Below are 22,432 nucleotides of genomic sequence, written 5' to 3' on the forward strand. Positions count from 1 at the left end.
CAGAAAATCTAAGTGTATTATCTTAAATTCTTACTGAGCTTGGCTTTGTTCCAAATTATGTTCCAAAATTGTACACTTAAACTGAGGATGAGCTAGTTGTTTTAAGTTGGTTTCTTGTGTTAATTTGCGATCTCCTACTATTCATTTGTTAAATGGAGTGAAAGAATAAGAGCATTGCTATGAAGGTGGGTAGTTTTACGCTTTTGAATCAATTCTTCATAGTAGTCATTATTTTGGAATTACCAGTATATCATCCATACCCAGGATTAAATGGAGGTATTGTCTTTTTCATTTTCCACAGCATTGACACTGATAGTTTAGAAGAAATGGTAAATGTATGTGGGTGGGTAATTATTATTGGCCCTTGTTTGATGTAATGTTCTTTGGTGATAATAAAAATTGTTATGCTCACAAGTGGTCTTGTATAACTTGTACTATATATGAGTGTGTATGTATGTATATATTGTATGTATCACTGTTCAGTTTCACTACTGAAAATGTTTTAAGTTGAGCTGAGGATTATAACCAGGGATAGGTATAATACTTGGCAGTCACTCTTCCACTGAGCTATATCCATAGAATTGTATCACTTAAAATTTTTTTCATGGGGCTGGGGAAGGTGGCTCAGTGGTAGAGTGCTTGCCTTGCATGCATGAAGCCCTGGGTTCCATTCCTCAGCACTACATAAGCAGAAAAAGCTGGAAGTGGTGCTGTGGCTCAAGTGGTGGAGTGCTAGCCTTGAGCTGAAGAGCTGAGGGACAGCGCCCAGGCCCAGAGTTCAGACTCCACGACCAACCAAAAAAAAAAAAATCATTATTATAATTTAAAAGTAATATAGCCAGGTGCTGGATTACACCTGTAATCCTAGTTACTCAGGAGGCTGAGATCTGAGGATCACAGTTCAAAGCCAGCCCTGGCAGGAAAGTCCATGAGACTCTATCTCCAATTCACCACCAGAAAACCAGAAGTGGTGCTTTGGCTGCTCAAGTGGTAGAGTGCCAGCTTTCAGCTGAAGAGCTCAGGGATAGTGCCTAGGCTGAGAGTTCAAGCCCCATGACCAACAAAAAAAGAAAAAAAAAAGAAGTTATATTATGTTAGGCTTTCTTCTGTGATTTTATGGCTGTCTTTTGATTTCCATCTAATTAATTTTACATTTTTTCTTTTTACCTAACAATACCTTGATAATACTTTTGTTAATGTTTGAGTCTCATATTTAGATGAAATTAGAGGCAGTTTAAAACAGATTGTACATATTTATCATGTAAGTGGTTAGAATAACTAAGTAAAGGAGAGTACTTATCAGTATTATAATTAAAACTTTGTAGAGTTAGAGGAATGTTACTCAATACTATTACTATTAAAAATATTTAATAATTTTCTGATTTTAATTTACTTATTTGGATTAGCTACAATATCTGGTTTGATTAACGTAACAAATGTGACAGGTTTTTGAGAAATCTCTAAATCTCTCCTTTTTTTATTTCTGTGTATTTATATAGGAAAGCACTTGAATAGGATGAAGAATAAAATTACACAAATTTTGTTCTTTGCCAGCCTGCTCAGTATTATCAGGATTGTTTATGCATATATGGATATCAAAACCATAATAGCTAGGTGAAATAGAAACAGCTTCTTTTAAGGATGACTTGTCTTCGATGGTTATTTGCAAAGTAAACATTTACAATGTAGAGATCAAAATGTTAACACCAGCTAGGTGCTGGTGGCTCTCATTTGTAAACCTAGCTACTCAGGTGGCTGAAATCTGAGGATTGTGGCTTGAAGCCAGCCTGGACAGGAAAGTCTGTGAGACTCTCATCTTCAATAAACTACTCAGAAAAATCCAGAAGTGGTGCTATGGTTCAAGTGGTGGAGTGCTAACCTGAGAAAAAGTGTCTCAGGGACAGGACCTAGGCTCTTGAGTTCAAGCCCCAAGATTGGCACAACCCCATTTCCTCCCCCCCTCCCCTTAGAAACCCCACCCAAGTTGCTGACATTAAACTTGTCATGAACAAGAGACCACCTGGAGTTATATGCTACTGATAGGTGAAATAGGAACTTTACTGAATTACCTAAAACACTTGGCCTTAATTAAACCCAACATTAGCGTCTACCTACAGAAAGTACAGCAGCTAGAAGAATTAGTTAAAATAAACTGCCATATGTGTGGTAAGTAATACCTGTTTTGGTTAGTCTGCAGGATGTAATTAGATGTTGAGACAAACAACATAATGTACTTACCAGTGAATAAGTACAATTTATTTAGAATGCACAACACATTGGAAATTTCCAGAAAGGAAAGGATCATTCTTTAAAAAAGAAAGCAAACAATTTGGGTGGATAGAACTTGGATACTAAGGATGGAGTGGATAGATACTAAGGATGAGTTGAAGGTTGGACTTGAATTATTAGTTACAGGGTGAAAGATGAAACTACCTTTATTAGACCATCTCTAGATAGATGTATCAAATAAGACAAAATGTTAATAATTGTTGGATATAGGTGACGGCCATATAGGTGTTTGTTATTCTTTTTCAGCTTTTCTGTATGCTTGAAAATGTTCATAATAGCAAATGTTCACAGGTAAAATTAAAGTTTTAGAATTATGCAGTCATTTCTCTTTTAGCAACCAAAAGACACAATGAGATTAGATGAAACCATGTTGGTAAAGCAGTTGTTGCCAGAAATCTGCCATTTTCTTCATACCTGTCGAGAAGGAAACCAACATGCAGCTGAACTTCGGAATTCTGCCTCTGGGGTTTTATTTTCTCTCAGCTGCAACAACTTCAATGCAGTCTTTAGTCGCATTTCTACCAGGTTAGTGTGTGAATGGCATAAGACTATTAAAGTAATAGAAATTTAAAAACTTGTTTACATAAAAATAAAAATAGCAAACGACTTACCTGGATTTTAGTAGAAATTTTATACATTAATGTCTTTGAAATTTCATTTATGTAATATTATGGTATTGATGAACAGTGTTATAAACTTGAAGGTCTAAATTTTAGGAAAAGAAATCTTCTATGGCCGGGCCCTCCCCCCTACCCCCCTTTAGTACTGAGGATTGAATTTAGGATCTTCATGAACATGCCCTACCACTGAGGTATATACCCACTTGAACTCTTTTTTTTTTTTTTAATACTATGTATGAATGTTTTCTTTCTTTATTTTTGCAGTGCTGGGGTGAGCCTAGAGTCTTGCACATTCTATACCACTAAGATACTTCCCTAGCTTTGATTTTTTTTTTTTTTTTTTTGGCCTGGGCACTGTCCCTCAGCTCTTCAGCTCAAGGCTAGCACTCTACCACTTGAGCCACAGCCACCACTTCCGGCTTTTTTTCTTTTTGCTTATGTGGTGCTGGGGAATCGAATCCAGGACCTCATGCATGCAAGGCAAGTGTTCTACACTGATCTACCTTCCCAGCCCTGATTTGGTATTTTTGACATATCCCTTTAAATTGCTCAGTCAGGTGGATAGTTGGTAAGAGTAGCTGGGAATTTTAATCTCATAGCTGTGAGATTATTAAGAATTTATCAGAAGGTGCTAAATTACTAAACCAAAAAAAAAAAAAGAAATCCTTAAGCATTGTAAAAGTACAAGGAAGTAATTGCAAAGTGGAATTCTCTATAAAGTAGCTTGTGTTTTAGGTATATATAAGAGTCACAGTTATTGCATACTGATGATACTGTTTTATTCTCCTAGTATGAAATGTACCTCTAAATAATGGAGGATACAAAACTAGTTTTAGAATCTGTTTCATTATACTCGTTGTTCCAAGACTACTTTAGCTGTATTTTTTTTTTTCCCCTGTGTGTATGTTTGGGGCAGGGAGTACTGGGGTTTAAATTCAGGGCCTTTTCCTTGTGAGGCAAGTGCTCTACCACTTGAGCCACAGTACCATTACTGGCCTTTTCTAAGTTTATTGGAGATAAGCCTGGCTGGCTTCAAATTGTGATCCTTAGACCTCAGCCTCTTGAGTAGCTAGAATTACAGGTGTGAGCCACTGGTACCCAGCTTGCTTAACTTTTTTATTTATAGCTGTTGCTCTAACACTGGAGCCACGCCTTCAATCTAGTATTAACTGAAGATGGAATCTCGTAGAAACTTTTCTGACTGGGTTGGATTTGAACCTTGATCCTCAGATCTCAGATTCCTGAGTAGCTAGAATTATAGGTCTGAGCTACTGGCACCCAGCAAATTTGTAATCTTGTAGATAAACAAGTTATTTCCTAGTTGGGTGCTGGAGGGACGGTCCCCAGGCTCAGAGTAAAAGTCCCATAATCAACAACAACAAAAAAATCATAAAGGTATGCATTTAAATGTACTCCCGACTGTCAAAAAGTCAGAATTTGAACATCACAAGAATTGTGTATGGGCTGGGAAGGTGGCTCAGTGGTAGAGCACTTGCCTTGCATGCCTGAGGCCCTGGGTTCGATTCCTCAGTACCACATAAGCAAAAAAAGAAAAAAGCCGGAAGTGGCGCTGTGGCTCAAGTGGTAGAGCGCTAGCCTTGAGCTGAAGAGCTGAGGGACAGTGCCTAGGCCCAGAGTTCAGAGGCCCCACAGCCGGACCCAAAAAAAAGAATTGTGTATATAAGAATTGAAAGGCTGGGAAGGTGGCTCAGTGGTAGAGCACTTGCCTTGCATACATGAGGCCCTGGGTTCGATTCCTCAGCACCACATAAACAAAAAGAAAAAAGGCAGAAGTGGCACTGTGGCTCAAGTGGTAGAGCATTAGCCTTGAGCTGAAGAGCTGAGGGACAGTGCGCAGGCCCAGAGTTCAGGCCCCACGACCAGACCCCCCCCCCCCCCAAAAAAAAAAAAAAAAAAAAAGGGAAAAACATGCAGTAAATAAAAGTCCATGTAGTAATACTGAAAAATAGAAGCTCTGGATAATCTTTCACAGTAGTTATACTAATTCATACTGAATATAAATAATAGTTAAGCCTCCATTTTGTACTGCATATATACATTATAATAATATACATAACAAAGAAAAAATCTTTTTCAAGAACCATAATTTAACATGCAAGGCCCTGGATTCCATCCCCAGTACTACAGATCTTTTTTTTTTTGGTCCAGTGGTGGGGCCTGAACTCTGGGCCTGGGCGCTGTCCCTCAGCTCTTCAGCTCAAGGCTAATGCTCTACCACTTGAGCCACAGCGCCACTTCCGGCTTTTTTCTTTTTGCTTATGTGGTGCCGAGGAATCGAACCCAGGGCCTCATGTATGCAAGGCAAACGCTCTACCACTGGGCCACCTTCCCAGCCCTGTCAGTACTACAGATCTTTAAAAAACACAATTTAAATGAACAATTTAGCACTTTGTTGCCCCCCCCCCGCCCCCCACAAAAAGGATCTAATGATATCAGTAGCTCCTTAAAATGGGAGATAATAATTTGTGTGATGCTGCCAGGCATTGGTGACTCACACCTGCAATCCTAGTTACTCAGGAAGCTGAGATCTTAGGATCAAGGTTCAAAACTAGCCTGGGCAGGAAAGTCCTTAAGACACTTATCTACAATTAACCTCCAAAAAGCTGGAGTGATAGTGCAAGTGGTAGAGCTTTAGTTTTAAGCACAAAAGCTCAGGAACAGTGCCTAGTCCCTGAGTTCAAACCCCAGGATTGACCCTCCCCCCCCCCCCCAAAAAAAAAGATAATATAAAAATCAGTCTTAGGGCTGGGGATGTAACTCATGTAAAGCACATGTACAATGACTTAGGTTTGACCCAGAAATGCAGACAGATGGGTACACCCTAATCTAAAAAACAAAATTAAATATGTGACAGAATGGTGAAGCTCAAAACTTTTTCATATTAAGTCATCTATTATACGTGATAAATATAATCAATTTACAGAAATAATTGTCATTTAAGTCACTCAATATTTTTGTTATCTAATGCTAAACCAGAAGTGTCACAAGATTTCTCCCACTAAGTTAAAATATTATAATTGTTTATTAGGTAAGTAATCTTTTAATAATATAAACTCTCATTTTTGACTCTTGAAGACATGAAAAGGCAAATTGAGTTGTCTGAAACATATACTCATTTCTAAACAGTCTATCCCCTAAAGCCAATGAAATTTTAGATACTTCTATTGTGCCAACAGTGGACTAGATTCAGGAAATAAAAAATCCCATTGAACAAAACTTTCGGTGTCCACTGGGTACTGGTTGCCTGTAATCCTAGCTACTCAGGAGGCTGACATCTGAGCATTACTGTTTAATGACGTAGGCACATTTTGAACTTCTGCTCTTATTTTGGAATTAAGTAATTTTCCTTGAATGCCCTGGGTAGTTGTGAGGAATGCAATTGAGACATCATACTCTTACAGAAATACATTTAAGTTTTGTATTTTTTTTCATCTTGTCCTTTGAATTCATTATATTCTTTAGATTTATTTATTTATTTATTTTGGGTCCAGTCATGGGGCTCGAACTCTGGGCCTGGGTGCTGTCTCTCAGCTCTTCACCTCAAGGCTAGTGCTTTACCACTTGAGCCACAGTGCCAGTTCTGGCTTTTTTTTTCTGCTTATGTGGTACTGAGGAATCAAACCCAGGGCCTCATGCATGCAAGGCAAGTGGTCTACCACTGAGCCACCTTCCCAGCCCCACGATCTTTTATTTTTATGTGTCTTTACTCTTACAAACCTTTTATTGGGTTTAAGAATTGTCAGAATTGTGGAATATCCTAAGACTTAAATCAATGAAGTATTTTGTTTTTTACTTTTCAGGTTACAGGAATTGACAGTTTGTTCAGAAGACAATGTTGATGTCCATGATATAGAATTGTTGCAGCATATTAATGTGGATTGTGCAAAACTGAAACGACTCTTGAAGGGTAAGTATGACTGTATGATATATCTAAAGATAATCACTGTGAATCAAAAATGAGTATTATAAACTGAGTGCCAGTAGCTCTTGCTTCTTTTTTTTTTTTGGGTCCGGTCATGGGGCCAGAACTCTGGGCCTGGGCGCTGTCCCTCAGCTCTTCAGCTCAAGGCTAGTGCTCTACCACTTGAGCCACAGCGCCACTTCCGGCTTTTTTCTTTTTGCTTATGTGGTGCTGAGGAATCAAACCCAGGGCCTCAGGCATGCAAGGCAAGCGCCCTACCACTGAGCCACCTTCCCAGCCAGCTCTTGCTTCTTATCCTAGTTGTTTGGAGGCTGAGATTGGATGTATTGTTGTTTGAAGCCAGCTCAAAAAAGAGTAGAAAAAATTTTGAGACCAGTTCTCACTCATACTTGGGCTTGTGGCTCACACCTATTACTCAAGTTACAAGTAGAAGCCTAAAATATGTGGATCAAGATTCAAGTATGTGGGCTGGGAACATGGCTCAGTGGTAGAGTGTTTGCCTAGCATGCAAAGCCTCGGTTTGATTCCTTACTACCACATAAGCAGAAAATGCTAGAAGTGCTGCTGTGGCTCAAGTGGTAGAGTGCTAGCCTTGAGCAAAAGAAGCTCAAGGACAGTGCCCAGGCCCTAAGTTCAAGGCCCAGAACTGGCAAAAAAAAAAAAAAAAAAAATTCAGGTGTGTTGAGTAGAAAGTAAGACTTATCTCAAAAAGCACAAAAAAGGGTTAGAGGTATGTTTCAGTAGTATAGGGCCTGCCTAGCAAATGAGAGATCTTCAGCTCAAATCCCAGTTCCACAGAAACAAACATAGCCAAATAACAGCAGTATGAATGTACTAATTGTATGCAGTTGGAACATCAGAGAGGATTTGGTCCTTCAAATATTTTTGTGAGATGTTCAGTAATGTATCTGGTTCACTAATTTCTGAATCTTTAAAAATAAAAGTGAAAATGAGTATCTTAGATCTTGGCAATACAATATATTTTTTTTCAGCTATAGTTTTTAAGTTATTTTTTAAAGCTAGTCAGCACAGATTTAATTTTACCCACAAATATATTTCTCAGTCTTTCTCAGCTATGTATATTTTTTTTCTTCCAGTGCTGAGGTTTGAACTAAAGTTCTTGAACTTGGGTCAGCTTGCTTATTCAGCTTGTGTTTTTACCATTTGTCAGACCTCCAGCCTACTTCTTTGCTGGTTATTTTAGAAATAGAGCCTTTGGACTTTTCTGTCCCAGCTGGCCTATGTAATTCTCTTAATTACAAAAAGAGCCATTGGTGTTAGGAAGAGCCAACTTTTGTTGGGTGGGGAGAGGAGTTAGTGGGAGGGCTGTACCAGGGCTTGTAAGTTAGGGCCTTACACTTGTTTGGCTTGCTTACTTGGCTGGCTCTTTACCACTTGCACCACAATTTTTTTTTTTGTCAGTCGAGGGGCTTTAACTCTGGACTTGGGCACTGTCCTTGTGCTCTTCAGCTCAAGGCAAGCGCTCTACCGCTTGAGCCACAGCACCACTTCCGGTTTTCTAGCCGTTTATTTCTAGCCTCCTCAGCTAGGATTACAGGTGTGAGCCACTGGCGCCCGGCTGCACCACTTTTTTTTTTTTTTTTTTTTGTGAACTCTAGGCCTAGGCATTGTCCCTGAGCTCTTCAGCTCAAGGAGAATGCTCTACCACTTGAGCTACGGTGCTACTTTCGGTTTCCTGGTGGTTTATTGGAGATAAGAGTCTCAAAGCTCAAAGCAGTTCCTGCTTTGAACTGTGATCCTCAGATCTCAGCCTCCTGAGTAGCTAGGATTACAGTTATAGGCCACCAGTGCCCCACCCATATTTATTTTTAATAATGAGATGTAAGAGTGTTTAATTTTTCAGAAATTTGATTCCTTAAGGATGGCTCTAGGTCATAGAAATGACCTGTTTAGCTATTGTAGTGTTTAAAGAAGATAGTTGCTAGTCTCTTATGGATATAATCCTAACTATTCATGAGGCTGATCTCTGAGAATCACCGTTCAGAGATAGGCAGGCCAAAAAAGCAAGGAGACTTTTACCTCCCGTCAAGCATCAGAAAGTTGAAAGTAGCCTAAGTGGTAGACTTATAGTCATAAGTAGAAAAAAGGAGCAAGAATTTTGAGGCTCTGAGTTCAGTCCTCATTAATCAATGTGTACACACACACACACACACACACACACACACACACACACACACACACACACACAAAATTTCAGTTTCAGTATCTTTTGGACCCAGGAAATTGTGATGAATTGAGCCAGGACACACATACAAATATGATTTCAGTTTCAGTATCTTTTGGACCCAGGAAATTGTGATGAATTGAGCCAGGATTCTTAATTTCTTCCTTTTTTTTTTTCCCCCTGGTAGTGGGGCTTGAACTCTCGGCCTGGACACTCTCCTTGAGCACTTCAGCTCAAGGCGAGCACTCTACCACTTGAGCCACAGCACCACTTCGGTTTTCTGAGTGGTTACTGGAGATAAGAGTCTTATGGACTTACCTTGCCTGGCTGGCTTTGAACCATGATCCTCAGATCTCATCCTCCTGAGTAGCTAGGATTACAGGCATGAGCCACCAGTGCCCGGCTTAGGATTCTTATTTCTGATATTTCCATTTTTATTTTCTTTCTTGCCAGCTTTACAGCATTATCAAGTTTCAGCATCTCAAAGACTAGTTTTGCTTTGTGTCAATCATCTCACATGGGGATGAGAGGATATTACAGGATGGAAGATGTGATTTAAAATTTTTTGAAAGGGCTTCACATAATTATGTGGATTGAAATAGAATTGAGAGAATTACTGTGATAAGCAGAAAGTGTTAATATGAATCAACATTGTGTACCATTCATAAACTTCAGCTATGAGTACTTTTAAATTTCTTTTTACTACAATACCTTGTAGGTATCATTGGACCTTTACTAATTTAATCAACAAACTTTACAGTATACAGTTCATAGGTTTTTTTTTTGTTGTTGTTGGTTGTGGGGCTTGAACTCTGGGCCTGGGTGTTGTCCCTCAGCTCTTCAGCTCAAGGTGAGCCCTCTACCACTTGAGCCACAGAGCGATCCAGTTGTCTAGTGGTTTATTGGAGATAAGAATCTCATAAACATTCCTGCCCGGGCTGGCTTTGAACTCTGATCCTCAGATTTCAGCCTCCTGAGTAGCTAGGATTATTGGCGTGAGCCACCAGTACTGACTGAATTCATTGTTTTTGTTTTACTTTATATCTTGGTTAAGGTATTATCAAACAGTGTTTTTAATTTGTTTATCATTATTAAGTAATTATATAAAAGGATTATGGTTTCATAAGTCAGGTTATGAATACAATGCTTCTTGGTATGTCACTCTTCATTCTCCTTCATATTCCCTACCAAAGAGTGTTTTGTGTGTGTATGTGTGAGGGGGGGGTGGCAGGTGGCTGGGTTCTGTCCTTGAGCTTCTTTTGGTCAAGGCTATCATTCTACTACTTGAGCACAGCTTTTCTTCTGGCCTTTTCTGAGTAGTTTATGGATAATGCATTGCAAGAGTACATTTAATAGTCACTTATTTTCAAGTCCAAGAAAAGAAAATCATGAAGGATTCTTTAGCTGTATCCTTGGAGACTCATTTCTATTAGAAAGATTTTATGTACATGTAATAAAAATTAGTATTCTTAGGAGGAGCTGGCCACCCTTGGCTTGTGCCTATAATCCTAGTTACTCAGGATGCTAAGATCTGATAATCACAGTAGGAAAATAGTTAATGCTGACAAATCCAAATGAGACTTTTCTCCAATTAACCAGCAAAAAGCTGGAACTGGAGACATGGTTCAAGTGATAGAACATCAGCCTGAGTAGAAAAAGATGAGCAAGCCCTAGTACCAGCACAGAGCAAAGCAAGCCCTTGTATTGCCAAAAAAACGAGTTTAGTATGACCAAAATGTTGTTATGTTAGATAGATATTTCTTATATATATATACATAGGAAAAAGAATGAAAGAAAACCCATCTCTATGAATGTTTCTATAATGTAGAATTATGGATCAATCTAAGTTTAAGGCTTAGGCAGTTGCATATTATTTAAAACAATTTTATTATGACCATACATTTTACACCTTTTTGAAATGTAAATAAAAATAAGGAAAGACTCAACTTTGGAAAATCAGGCATATTTGGTTTTTTTTGTTTTTTGTTTTTTTTGGTCCGCCATGGGGCTTGAACTCTTGGCCTGGGCACTGTCCCTCAGCTCTTCATCTCAAGGCGAGCACTCTATCACTTGAGCTACAGCACTACTTCTGGTTTTCTAGTGGTTTATTGGAGATCGGAGTCTCACCGTCTTTCCTGCCTGGGCTGGCTTTGAACCGCGATCCTCAGATCTCAGCCTTCTGAGTAGCTAGAATTACAGCATGAGCCACCAGCGCCGAGTGGCATATTTGTTTTTATTGAATTTTGTCTTTATTGGTCTTAATTTATGAGTTGGAGTTTATATTAATTATGTTTACCTTGATATTGCTTATAAATAATGAATGAAAACAGCAGGTAAATGAAATGTTACTTTGCTAATAACTCTGAACTGTATTTATGCTAATTAAATAATTTGGAGGTAAATAATTTTTTTTTTCCTACCTCAGAAACAGCATTTAAATTTAAAGCCCTAAAGAAGGTTGCACAGTTAGCTGTTATAAACAGCCTGGAAAAGGTAAGCTGCAGCATCTTTATATTAAAATTATGCTCTTGGGAGCTAGGAATGTGGCTTAGTGGTAGAATGCTTTTTTAGCATACATAAAGCCCTGGATTCAATTCCTTAGTACCACATAAATAGAAAAAGCTGGAAGTGGCACTGTGGCTCAAGTGATAGAGTGCTACCCTTACCCAGGTCTTGAGCACAGGCCCCAGGACTGGCCAAAAAAAAAAAAAAAAGAGGGCAGGCGCTGCTAGCTGTGCCTAGCTACTCAGGATACTGAAGCCTGAGGATCAAGGTTCAAAGCTAGCCTAGGCAGAAAAGTCCCTGTGAGACTCTTATCTCCAATAAGCAACTCAAAAATGGAAGTGGTGCTGTGATTCAAGTGGTAGAGTGTTAGCCTTGAGCACAAAGAGGCTCAGGGACAGTGCCCAGACCCTGAGTTCAAGCCTCACAACTGACAGAAAAAAAGAAAATTATGCTCTTAATTAATAGTTTTGGTATCTTTTGTATTTTGAATTTAAAACTAAGGACAAGTAATAGTTTTATGTTAATTTTTGAAAGAATGAATTATAATACTTTTATTAAGAACATTAGAAATACTGGCCATTTACTGTATTAAGAAAAGTTCATGGTTTTCATATAAAGACATGCTTTATTATTTGTAGGCCTTTTGGAACTGGGTAGAAAATTATCCAGATGAATTTACAAAGCTCTACCAGATTCCACAGACTGATATGGCTGGTAAGGATAAGATTAATTTTTTTTTGGGGGGGGGGGGAGGGTCTTAAATGCTTTAACAAGGTAAAAATTTGGTGATTTCCAGAGTTTTCTTTTGTAAATAGCTTCATCTTCTATTAACTGATAGCAAATATTTTTTCATATTTCTGAATTATCTCTAGCCTTTTCCCTTCCCTTCCTTTGAGCAAACAAATTTAAAATGAAGCTCTAATCTTTAAAGTTGTGATTAGTTATTTCATCTGCATTTCAGAAAAGCAACTTATTTGGTGTGTGTTCTCAGGCTTTATTTTGTATTTAGAGAGGTGTGTCGAAAGTAAGAATTCTTGAGGATAGCTGCATGGCAGAAAATACAGATTGGGGAACTTGAATAACTCTCCTTGGGAAGATGTGTAGTCCTTCTTGCTTTATTGCACTTTGCATAGGGCCTGCCACATTAAGACAGAATACAGAATTAGCATTTTAAGACGAGGACTTTTTCAGAATGGATCAGGATAGTTCTTCTAACATATACAATGTGACATTGCTTGTCTACTTTCTAGATGAGTTTTATAGTTGTTTAACTATTCAAGTGTATCTCTTAAAATTGTGGCCTATGGGCTTTTGAGCAGTGTTGGCTTTTAATTTGAAAGCAAGAATTTTTTTTCCTTATCTAATACTGTCATTTAATATTTGTATTTTTTTATATAGAGTGTGCAGAAAAGCTGTTTGACTTGGTGGATGGTTTTGCTGAAAGCACCAAACGTAAAGCAGCAGTTTGGCCACTACAAATCATTCTCCTTATTTTGTGTCCCGAAATAATCCAGGATATATCCAAGGATGTGGTTGATGAAAACAATATGAATAAGGTGAGGAGGGCAAAATTAATTTCCATTATATCCAGATCTGAAGCACTTTGTTTTTACTCAAGGTATGTATTACTTTAGGCTTATCTTAAAAAAAAATTTTGTGTGTATATTTTACTGGATTTTTTGGACTCAGGGATTTGCACTAGCTAGGCAGTTGCTCATATTGCTGGAGCCACATGTTTCCAGCCCTTTTTGCTCTGCATGTTTTTGAGATAGTCTCATCTTTTGCCTAGACTAACCTGGACCGCCATTCTCATATTTATGCTTCCCATGTGGCCGAAATGACAGGTACTTGTAATGGCACACCCAGCCTTTTCTGTTGAGGTAAGGCAACTTTGTTGCCTGATCTGGCCTGAAACAGATATTCTTGATTTCAGCTTTTCATGTAGCCTGGCTGACTGGTGTGTGATACCATGCCTAGCTTTTGGTTGAGATAAGATCACATAAACTTTTTATTTGGGCTGGTACCTAATTGCAGTCTTTCTGATCTTTTCTTTTGAGTACCTAGGATTATAGGCTTGAACCACCGGTATTTGGCTGGGTTTATTATTCTTTAAGCAGATTATCTCGTGGTGCAGTTTTAATTATAATCATTCTTGGTGTCTGTTTGCTGGCCTTTGTAGATGAATATGTATAATTTTATTTGGAACAGGTATAAATACATGATTCAGTGATCAAAGATTTAAAACAATTTCTTAGTTATAGTTTCTCAGATAATCATTTCATCTCAGGTGTGACCCTACTAAGACTATTACTTTTTTTTAAAGGTGTTTGTATATACTGAAACATGCTTTAATATGATGCTACTGAAATGATCTAGTAACTCATTTTAGGCATTTTAGAATGATTTATTTTACAGAATTGAAAATGGTATTATGTGTTGAGTTTGTCACTCCCAACAACTGGAAATTTAAAAAAATATTGTTATTAAAGTGCTGTGTTGTACAAAGGAGTAACTTTCATAAAGCAGGTAATGGGTACATTTCTTTTCGGACAATGCCACTCCTTCCTTTGCTTCCCCCCAGTTCAACTGGAACTTTTAAGAGAAATAAAAAGCTGAGTATCTTACTATTTTATTTGAAGTTCAGTATGAAGTTGCTTTGATATGTATTTTTTTCTTTTGCCACTTTGGGAGAAACGTGACTAGATGACATGGGCTCCTATATAACCTGACCATAGATGGAGATTTACTCCTTTGTAGAAATTATTGGTAGAGAATTTAGGCATTAAAGTGTAAATCAGTAAAGTCCTTGAGAATCTATGTTCTTGTGGTATTCCTTTTAGGTCTTTGGCCCAACTTTGATTGTTTATTCATTTGTTTGTTCATTCATTCTGGTGCTGAGGATGGAAGCTAGGTTCTTCACTCATGCTAGTCGAGTGCTCTACCAATAAGTTGCATTCTTAGCTCCTATGTCTCAGTTTTTTTTTTTTTTTCTATCTTTTCTTTCTTTCTTTTTTTTTTTTTTTTGTTGTTGGTCCTGGGGCTTGAACTCAGAGCCTGGGTACTGTCCCTGAGCCTAATTGTGCTCAAGACTAGCGTTCTACCACTTGAGCCACAGATCCCCAACTATCTTCAAACTGCAATCTTCAGACTCAGCCTGCTGAGTAGCTAGGATTACAGGAGTTAGCCACAGCTACTCAGCTGTGATTGAGTGTTTCATTTGGCAATTGAGCTCTTCACTTCCAGGATTTTAATTAGTTTTTTTTGGTCGGTCGTGAGGCTTGAACTCTGGGCCTTGAACTCTATCCCTTCGCTCTTCAGTTCAAAGCAAGCATTCTACCACTTGAGCCACAGCACCACTTCTGGTTTTCTATTGGTTTATTGGAGATAAGAGTGTGGAGGACTTTCCTGCCCAGGCTGGCTTTGAACTGTGATCCTCAGATCTCAGCCTCCTGAGTAGCTAGGATTACAGACATGAGCCACCGGCTCCCGCTTAATTAGATTTTTTTTTTTTAAGTTACCCTTTCTTCATTGAATTTCTCATATTTTGCATTGCCTTCTTTCGTTTGTCCTTTCTTCTTGTTTATTTGGTTTCTGTTGTTGTTCGTTGTTTCTCATGTTTGTTTAAATCCTCTTAGAATTAATTCAGATTTTTAAACACCTATTCCATTATAAATCATCCTTCCTTACTGTTGTTTTATTGAGCTCATTGGTTAAATGTTCTTCCTCTTCACTCTAATTTATTTTTTGTTTTTCATGCTGGTATTGGGACTTGAACTCAGGGCCTGGGTGCTGTCCTTCTGCTTTTTCTGCTCGAGGCTAATGATCTACTCCTTGAACCATAGCTCATTCCATCTCCAGCTTTTTGGTGGTTAATTGGAGATGAGTCTTCCAGTCTTTCCTTCATGGGCTGGTTTTGAACCACAATCCTCATCTTAGCCTCCTGAGTAGCTAGGATTATAGGTGACAGCCACTGGCACCTACAGTTAATGTGGCATTATTGTTTCTTAAAAATTTTTTAAAATTGTTATTACAGAGGGGTTACAGTTACATAACAAGTCTATGCTAGGATATAGAAATAAAAAAGTAAATTGCATTTATCTGATTTACAATAAAGATAAGCCATTCAGTTAAACATACACAACACTCACAATTGAACCAAAATAAGAAAACAGACTTAAATACGATAATTTTAAAAAATTGTTCCTATATGTCTATGTATTTATAGATTTGTGTGCAGGATGCAAGAGTCTGCTTTAAGCCTGTGTGTGAGGTCTTTGTTTTCTTCAGAAGACCTTGCAGGGGAGAAAGAAGCCTTTGGGGTTCACGTTGATAGCTGATGCCTGTATTGTTTGGTATAGCCAGGGTTCCCAAGACAGCTCTGCTACCAGGTGTGACTTAGCTGCTTTTATCTAATAGCAGGCCATACCAGACTTTTTTTCTGCTGCTCTAGCTTGGTTGCTTATTTTACTGGGTTTCTGGGAACCTCAGTTCTTTCCAGTTGGGACTTAAAATCTGTCACCTAAGTTTCTCTTTTCCCTCAGCAGGAATTCTCAATCCTTTTTGTCTGGTGCAGCCAGCTAGCTTCTGCAACCTCTGGTTTCCTGGCTGCAGCAAGGCTTCCCGCACCTTAAATTTTTCTGCTATGTTCTCTGACATCTCTTGACACAAATAATAACTTTTATACTCAGTTTCTGAGGCAAAGTGTCTTGTGAATTTTTTTGTTTCTGTCGGTCGTGGAGGCTGAACTCTGGGCCTGGGCACTGTCCCTCATCTCTTCAGCTCAAGGTTGGTTAGCGCTCTACCACTTGAGCCACAGTGCCACTTCTCGCTTTTTTTCTGCTTATGTGGTGCTGAGGAATAGAACCCAGGGTCTCATGCATGTGAGGCAAATACTCTACCACTGAGCCCTGAGCCACCTTCCCAGCCCATGAGTTCCTTTTTTTTTTTTTGTCCGCTATGGGGCTTGAACTCTTGGCCTGGGCACTGTCCTTAAGCTCTTCAGCTCAAGGCGAGAGCTCTACCACTTGAGCCATAATGCTACTTCCAGTTTTTTGGTGGTTAATTAGAGATAAGAATCTCATGGACTTTCTTGCCCAGGCTAGCTGTGAACCACAAATCTCAGATCTCAATCTCCTGAGTAGCTAGGATTACAGGCGTAAGCCACCAGTGCCTGGCTCTGTTTTGATTTATTCCAATTTATTCATCTTTTTTCTTTTGTTGCCTGTCCTTTTTTTTTTTTTTTGTTGGTGTGGGCCTTGAACTGGGTACTCCCTGAGTCTCTTTTTGCTCAAGGGTAATACTCTACCACTGAAAATCTGGGCTGGCTTTGAACCTCAGTCCTCAGATCTCAACCTCCTGAGTAGCTAGGATTATTGGCCTGGCTCTTTTTTTGTATATACAGGAAATTAGTTCCAAACTCAATGTTATAAAGATTTTCTTTTTAGAATTTTATAGTTTTAGCTGCTAAGTTTAGGCCTTTCATTATTTTGGGCAAATTTTTGGATATGATGAAAAAGTAAAGGGTCAAACTTTTTTTTTTTGGCTGCCAGTTCTGGGGCTTGAACGCAAGGCCTGGGCACTGTCCTTGAGCTTCTTTAGCTCAGGGCTAGCACTCTACCACTTACTTGAGCCATAGCACTACTTCCCGCTTTTTTGTTTATGTGGTACTGAGGAATTGAATCCAGGGCTTCATGCATGCTAGGCAAGCACTCTACCATTAAGCCACATTCCCAACTCCAAACTTTTAATTTTTTTTTTTTTGTATGTACCTTTGTGGAAAGTTGTTGGCTATAAGTGTAGGGTTTCTTTCTAAACTTTGTTTTCCATTGGTCTGTATGTCTGTTCTTGTGCTTGTGCTTGCTTTTCAATTACAGTGAGTTATCAAACTTTATTTTACTTTTCAAAATGATTTTGACCAGTTAATATCCGTATGGATAAGTGTTTCCATTTTTGCATTACATAGATTCTGTTGATTTCTTTGGGAGGTATTGTTTTCTTAAGAATCCATGCATAAAAGATGCTTTTCCATCTCTTTTTGTTTTGCTAAGTGTTTTTCAGCACCATATTTTAGTTTTCATTAAGAAAGTATAACCACCTTAGTTAATTCATAAGTATTTTATTCTTCTTGATGCTGTTAAAAGTGGAATTGAAAAACTGTTCTTTTGCAAATTTTTAGCTATTGATGATAAACCCAACTGATTTTTGATACTATGTTCGTTACCTTTGATGAATTTGCTTATTAGCTATAACAGGTTGTTTTTTGTTTTTTTTTTTTTTTTAACTGGTCAGAATAGTTTATTCACAGTTAAAGAAGTTCAGTTCCAAAAACAAAGGAGGGAGTAACAATGCTTGATAGGAAATGTACTCATTACCTTACTCATGTAACTAACCCCTCTGTACAGTATCTTTACAATAAAAAACATTAAAAAACAATTGTTCCACCAGTGTGGTGACACATGCTTACAAGCCCAGCACTTGGAAAGCCGTGGCAAGAGAATGACAAGTTTGAGGCCAGTGCTAAATACCAAGACTTGTCTCCAAAAGTTGCCCAGTTGCAGTGGGCAAAATGTGCCACAAAATCCTTGTTGCTGGGAATAATTAGCTCTCTCTAAATGAGGAGCGGTGCCAGGTGATCACCATGAGGTTTTACATTTTAACTGAATAGCTCTCCTAGAGGAAAGCAGGCTGGTTTCACCTTCTTTAGCAACCCAGAGGCCTAACAACCTTTCACCTTTTTAACAACCTTTAACCTGTATGCTACACAACCCTTCTCATTGCTGCAATAGAAGACCTGACTGTAAAGGCAAAAGGGAAGCCCACACCAATGATTATGTAAGTCAGAGGGTGGCAGTCGTGACATTACTGTTCTTAACTCCCTAAGACCTCTGTTATGTAAATTAGGGTATTTTCTGATTTTCAAGCCCTTCCAGGATAATAATGATGATGGTGACTGCTGATTTTTACAACTTCCTGCGCCCCCCCCCCCCCATCCTCCAAATCTCTATGGCTTTCAAGTTTGTTCCAATTTTTTTAGGGCTCATTATTTGAAAATTAAGCCCCATAAATGTGCATTTCTTCATAGAATATACCCTGGGAGGGGGCTAGGCCATGCTACCCAAATGTTAAGGGCTGGACTCGTTTATGCTGTTCTTTATGCAGCTGCCGGGCTCGATTTTTTAGCAACTCAGCCTTGGCCTCATCTTTTTCAACACCATCTCCCAGCTTATACATGCGGCTGGCATTGGCACAGGCCCACATATGGCCCAGGTCACAGGCCTTCAGTGAGTATTTACATGCCTGGCTCATGTCCTTGGGAAAGCCAGGGGCGCCCTGCAGGAACATAGCACTGAGGTTGAAGCAGCTGGAGGCATAGCTGCCATCACAGGCTCGTGTGTAATAGTCTCTGGCCTTCTCCAGGTCCGGCTGGCCATCCTCATTGACCTGTCCATCATGGGCCAGGAGACCAACATTGTGACATGCTTCCATAGACTTCTTTCCAGGTTTCTCACATGCCACTAGAAAGCAGTTTAAGGCAGCTTTCAGGTCCTGGGTCAGTCCACCTTTTCCAGTCATATAATAGGCTCCTAGTTTGTAGCAGCTATTGCTATGTTTGTTCTCTTCACAGTTGAACTTCAACACCTTAGCTGCCTCATCAAAATTCTTCTGGATCCCTTCCAAATAGTCCACCAGCCGGTAGCAACCATCCGGGTCTTTCTCTTTGTAGCACTGGTAGTGGCACTCCCTAACAGGTTGTTTTGTGTATACTTTTGGTCTTTATACATTTGGATTGAAACTTGTTTGGTGACTTAACATGTGGTATCTTGGGAAATGTTCCATGTACACTCCGGAAGATTGTATTCTGCTGGTGTTGCATGAATTTAGCTTTTGATTTGTTACGTTTGAGAATATATGTTGATAGAGATATGAGGTTTTCATTTAGGAAAGTCAAAGGAAGAAATTTATTAGTGATTATAAAGAACTGTTAAGATCATAAGAATGACAGTTTTTTTTTTTGAAGAACAAAATTTGAATGTACTCTTATTTTGGAAAGTTTAATATATTCTAGTGTTTTCCTTCAAAAGATGGAGCAAGTTGACATGTACTCTAACCATGATCATATAATACTTAGAGAATGAAAGTAATATCAGTGGTGGGAACTGGTGGCTCATGCCTCTAATCCTAGGTAATTAGGAAGCTGAAATCTAAGAATCCAGCTGGGACAGAGTCTGTGATATTCTTTTTTCCAATTAACCAGCAAAATGTTGGAAGTAGAGGTGTAGCTTAAGTGGTAGAGCACCTACCTTAAGCTAAACCAGGCCTGAGGCCTTAGTACTGACACAAAACAAACAAAACAAGTAAGTGCAATACCAAGATATTAACTGAGTTCAATTCTGAGTTCAAATGTTTAGGAAGGAATGTTCATTTCTTTTTTGTGTGATAATTTGACATGCAGATTGGTGATTTTTTTTTTTTTTAGTTTTGAGAATGATTTAAATGAGAACTATTAAATCACAAAATTGAAAAGCAAGGGCTGGGAAGGTGGCTCAGTGGTAGAGTGCTTGCCTTACATGCATGAGGCCCTGGATTCGATTCCTCAGCACCACATAAGCAGAAAAATCTGGAAGTGGTGCTGTGGCTCAAGTGGTAGAGTGCTAGCCTTGAGCTGAAAAGCTGGGAGATAGAGCCCAGGCACCGAGTTCAGGCCCCATGACCAAAAAAAAAAAAAAAAAATTGAAAAGCAAAATAGGAAGTTTGTATTCTTTATGGTTTGAATTTTAGGGACAGTTTGCTACTTTATTAGGTAAATTTGAAATAGAAGAAGATTCATGTATTATCTTATTACTGTATTTGAATTCTGTAGAAGTTGTTTCTGGACAGTCTACGAAAAGCACTTGCAGGCCATGGAGGAAGCAGGCAGCTGACAGAAAGTGCTGCCATTGCTTGTGTCAAACTGTGTAAAGCAAGTACTTACATCAACTGGGAAGATAACTCTGTCATTTTCCTACTAGTTCAGTCCATGGTGGTTGATCTTAAGGTAACATTCTTTCTTTACTACAAAGTATAAGAAAATTAGAAAGAATAAACTTTAATATAAGTATTGTGCCAAAGATAATTGCTAGCTCTAAAGTTCTGAATCATCTTGATATTAAGTTCTTAGGACGTGCTTTTGTTGTTAATATGTTCATTAGCCTAGACTGCAAATATGAACAGCCATACAATATTCACTAGTTTTCTTAAGTGAGTATAAATTTATAGACTTGGGTTTAAAATATTACAGGAACTATGGCCTAAAAGGAATCACATGTGGTGTAATAAAGTCTTATATCAGATTGAGGAACCATAATATTAGTTTTTTGTACTTTTTGCCAACTGAAGATTATACAATTTGTGTGGATAAAAAAAATCAGGTAAAAAAATTCTACATAAATAGTTAAAAGCCTTTGTTTTCTACTGGAATTTCTGTAGAACCTGCTTTTTAACCCAAGTAAACCATTCTCAAGAGGCAGTCAGACTGCAGATGTGGATTTAATGATTGACTGCCTTGTTTCTTGCTTTCGTATAAGCCCTCACAACAACCAACACTTTAAGGTAAGAGAATTGGTTTTTATCTACCTGTGTTATAAACATGAAAATACTGGGAAGATGAATAGGTGCACCTTTATCAGTATTTCTTGATTTTATGTATTAATTTGAATTTCATGACCTTAACGTTTTTATTCAGTTTTTAAAAATATTTTTGTGGTTCCTTTTCATTTGTATTAATGAATATTTTCCTCATAGACATGATTTTTCCCCCTTATTTCTGTAGATCTGCCTGGCTCAGAATTCACCTTCTACATTTCACTATGTGTTGGTAAATTCACTCCATCGTATCATCACCAATGTAAGTCCAAAAGGTATTGCTAATTTACTGAAAAGTAAAATTTTATTTCTACTCTGAATTGGAATGTACTTATTTTTTTACCTTTAAAGAACAATGCTCTTGGTTCTCACAAAGTTTCTGAACTTAGATGGTATGATGTAGGATGATAGCTCTAAGGTTATTGTATCTAGTGAGTGATATAAAATTGTATTTTTCATGTTCTATCTTGACTCAAACATTTATTAAGAAAGAGTTATTAGGGTCTTTTGGAACGAATAAACTTGAATCATTTTATTTAGATTTATAGCTCTTGAGAAGACCTACTGAAAACATAATGAATATTTTCTTTTCTATTTTTTGTCAGTCGTGGGCCTTGAACTCTGGGCCTTAGCGCTGTCCCTCAGCTCTTCAGCTCAAGGCTAGTGCCCTACCACTTGAGCTACAGCACCACTTCCGGTTTTCTGGTGGTTTATTGGAGATAAGAGTTTCACAGAGTTTCCTGCCCGGGCTGGCTTTGAACTGCAATCCTCAGATCTCAGCCTTCTGAGTAGTTAGGATTACAGGTGTGAGCCACCGGCGCCCAGCTATAATGAATATTTTCATCTGAAAGCTCTTCACATGTTATTTGAACACTTTTAGTCCAATCCCAACATTTGATACATTCTGACTTAACACCTTGCCATGTAAAAACAACATGGCACATTTATAAAATGGTGAAGACCATTTATAATGGTGTTTTGGTACCTCTCATACTTTCAATCTTTCTTAAAATGAAGTTTTAACACTACAAAATAGATATTTACAATATACAAAATTGTGTAAATTTTTTAAGAGATACTTGTGATATGGGTATATTACATAGAAAGAAACATGGACTATGGATTTAAAAAATGCTATTCACCTAGTTAAAACAGTTGTGATTTGAAGGTTCTCCAGTGCTTTTTTATTTACTTTTTATTTTTATTTATTTGTTTATTTTGGGTCTGGTCATGGGCCTGAACTCTGGGACTGGGCGCTGCCCCTCAGCT

General features: G+C 38.3%; 2 protein-coding genes across 7 annotated transcripts in view; one reads left to right on the forward strand and one right to left on the reverse strand.

Annotated features, from left to right (window-relative positions):
• The window catches only part of Nf1 (neurofibromin 1), a 243,895-nt gene that overhangs the window by 50,887 nt on the left and 170,576 nt on the right, over window positions 1-22,432 (forward strand). For all 6 annotated transcript variants that reach the window (XM_042691650.1, XM_042691659.1, XM_042691675.1 and 3 more), the window contains exons 4-11: window positions 2,624-2,814; window positions 6,731-6,837; window positions 11,463-11,530; window positions 12,181-12,256; window positions 12,941-13,098; window positions 20,403-20,576; window positions 21,008-21,130; window positions 21,351-21,425. In XM_042691650.1, coding sequence (XP_042547584.1) covers window positions 2,624-2,814; window positions 6,731-6,837; window positions 11,463-11,530; window positions 12,181-12,256; window positions 12,941-13,098; window positions 20,403-20,576; window positions 21,008-21,130; window positions 21,351-21,425 — 972 coding nt within the window. The remainder of the gene's footprint in view (window positions 1-2,623; window positions 2,815-6,730; window positions 6,838-11,462; window positions 11,531-12,180; window positions 12,257-12,940; window positions 13,099-20,402; window positions 20,577-21,007; window positions 21,131-21,350; window positions 21,426-22,432) is intronic.
• On the reverse strand, window positions 17,841-19,710 carry LOC122120206 (cytochrome c oxidase assembly factor 7-like). The gene is made up of 2 exons (XM_042694342.1): window positions 19,667-19,710; window positions 17,841-19,283 (listed from the first exon to the last, which is right to left on the reverse strand). Exons 1-2 carry the CDS (start codon window positions 19,708-19,710, stop codon window positions 18,653-18,655), a joined length of 675 nt encoding a protein of 224 aa, XP_042550276.1. The 3' UTR covers window positions 17,841-18,652.

Source organism: Dipodomys spectabilis, unplaced genomic scaffold (assembly GCF_019054845.1).
Source record: "Dipodomys spectabilis isolate Male_0828 unplaced genomic scaffold, ASM1905484v1 ptg000004l, whole genome shotgun sequence".
NCBI lineage: Eukaryota > Metazoa > Chordata > Mammalia > Rodentia > Heteromyidae > Dipodomys > Dipodomys spectabilis.

Bases quoted from the DNA above. Each gene is read 5' to 3' on its own strand.
- LOC122120206 (XM_042694342.1), bottom strand. From the start codon at position 19,710: ATGAGCCACCAGTTCCCACCACTGATATTACTTTCATTCTCTAA. The intron at 19,284-19,666 runs GTATTATATGAT...ACAACCTGTTAG, and splicing joins ATATTACTTTCATTCTCTAA to GGAGTGCCACTACCAGTGCT.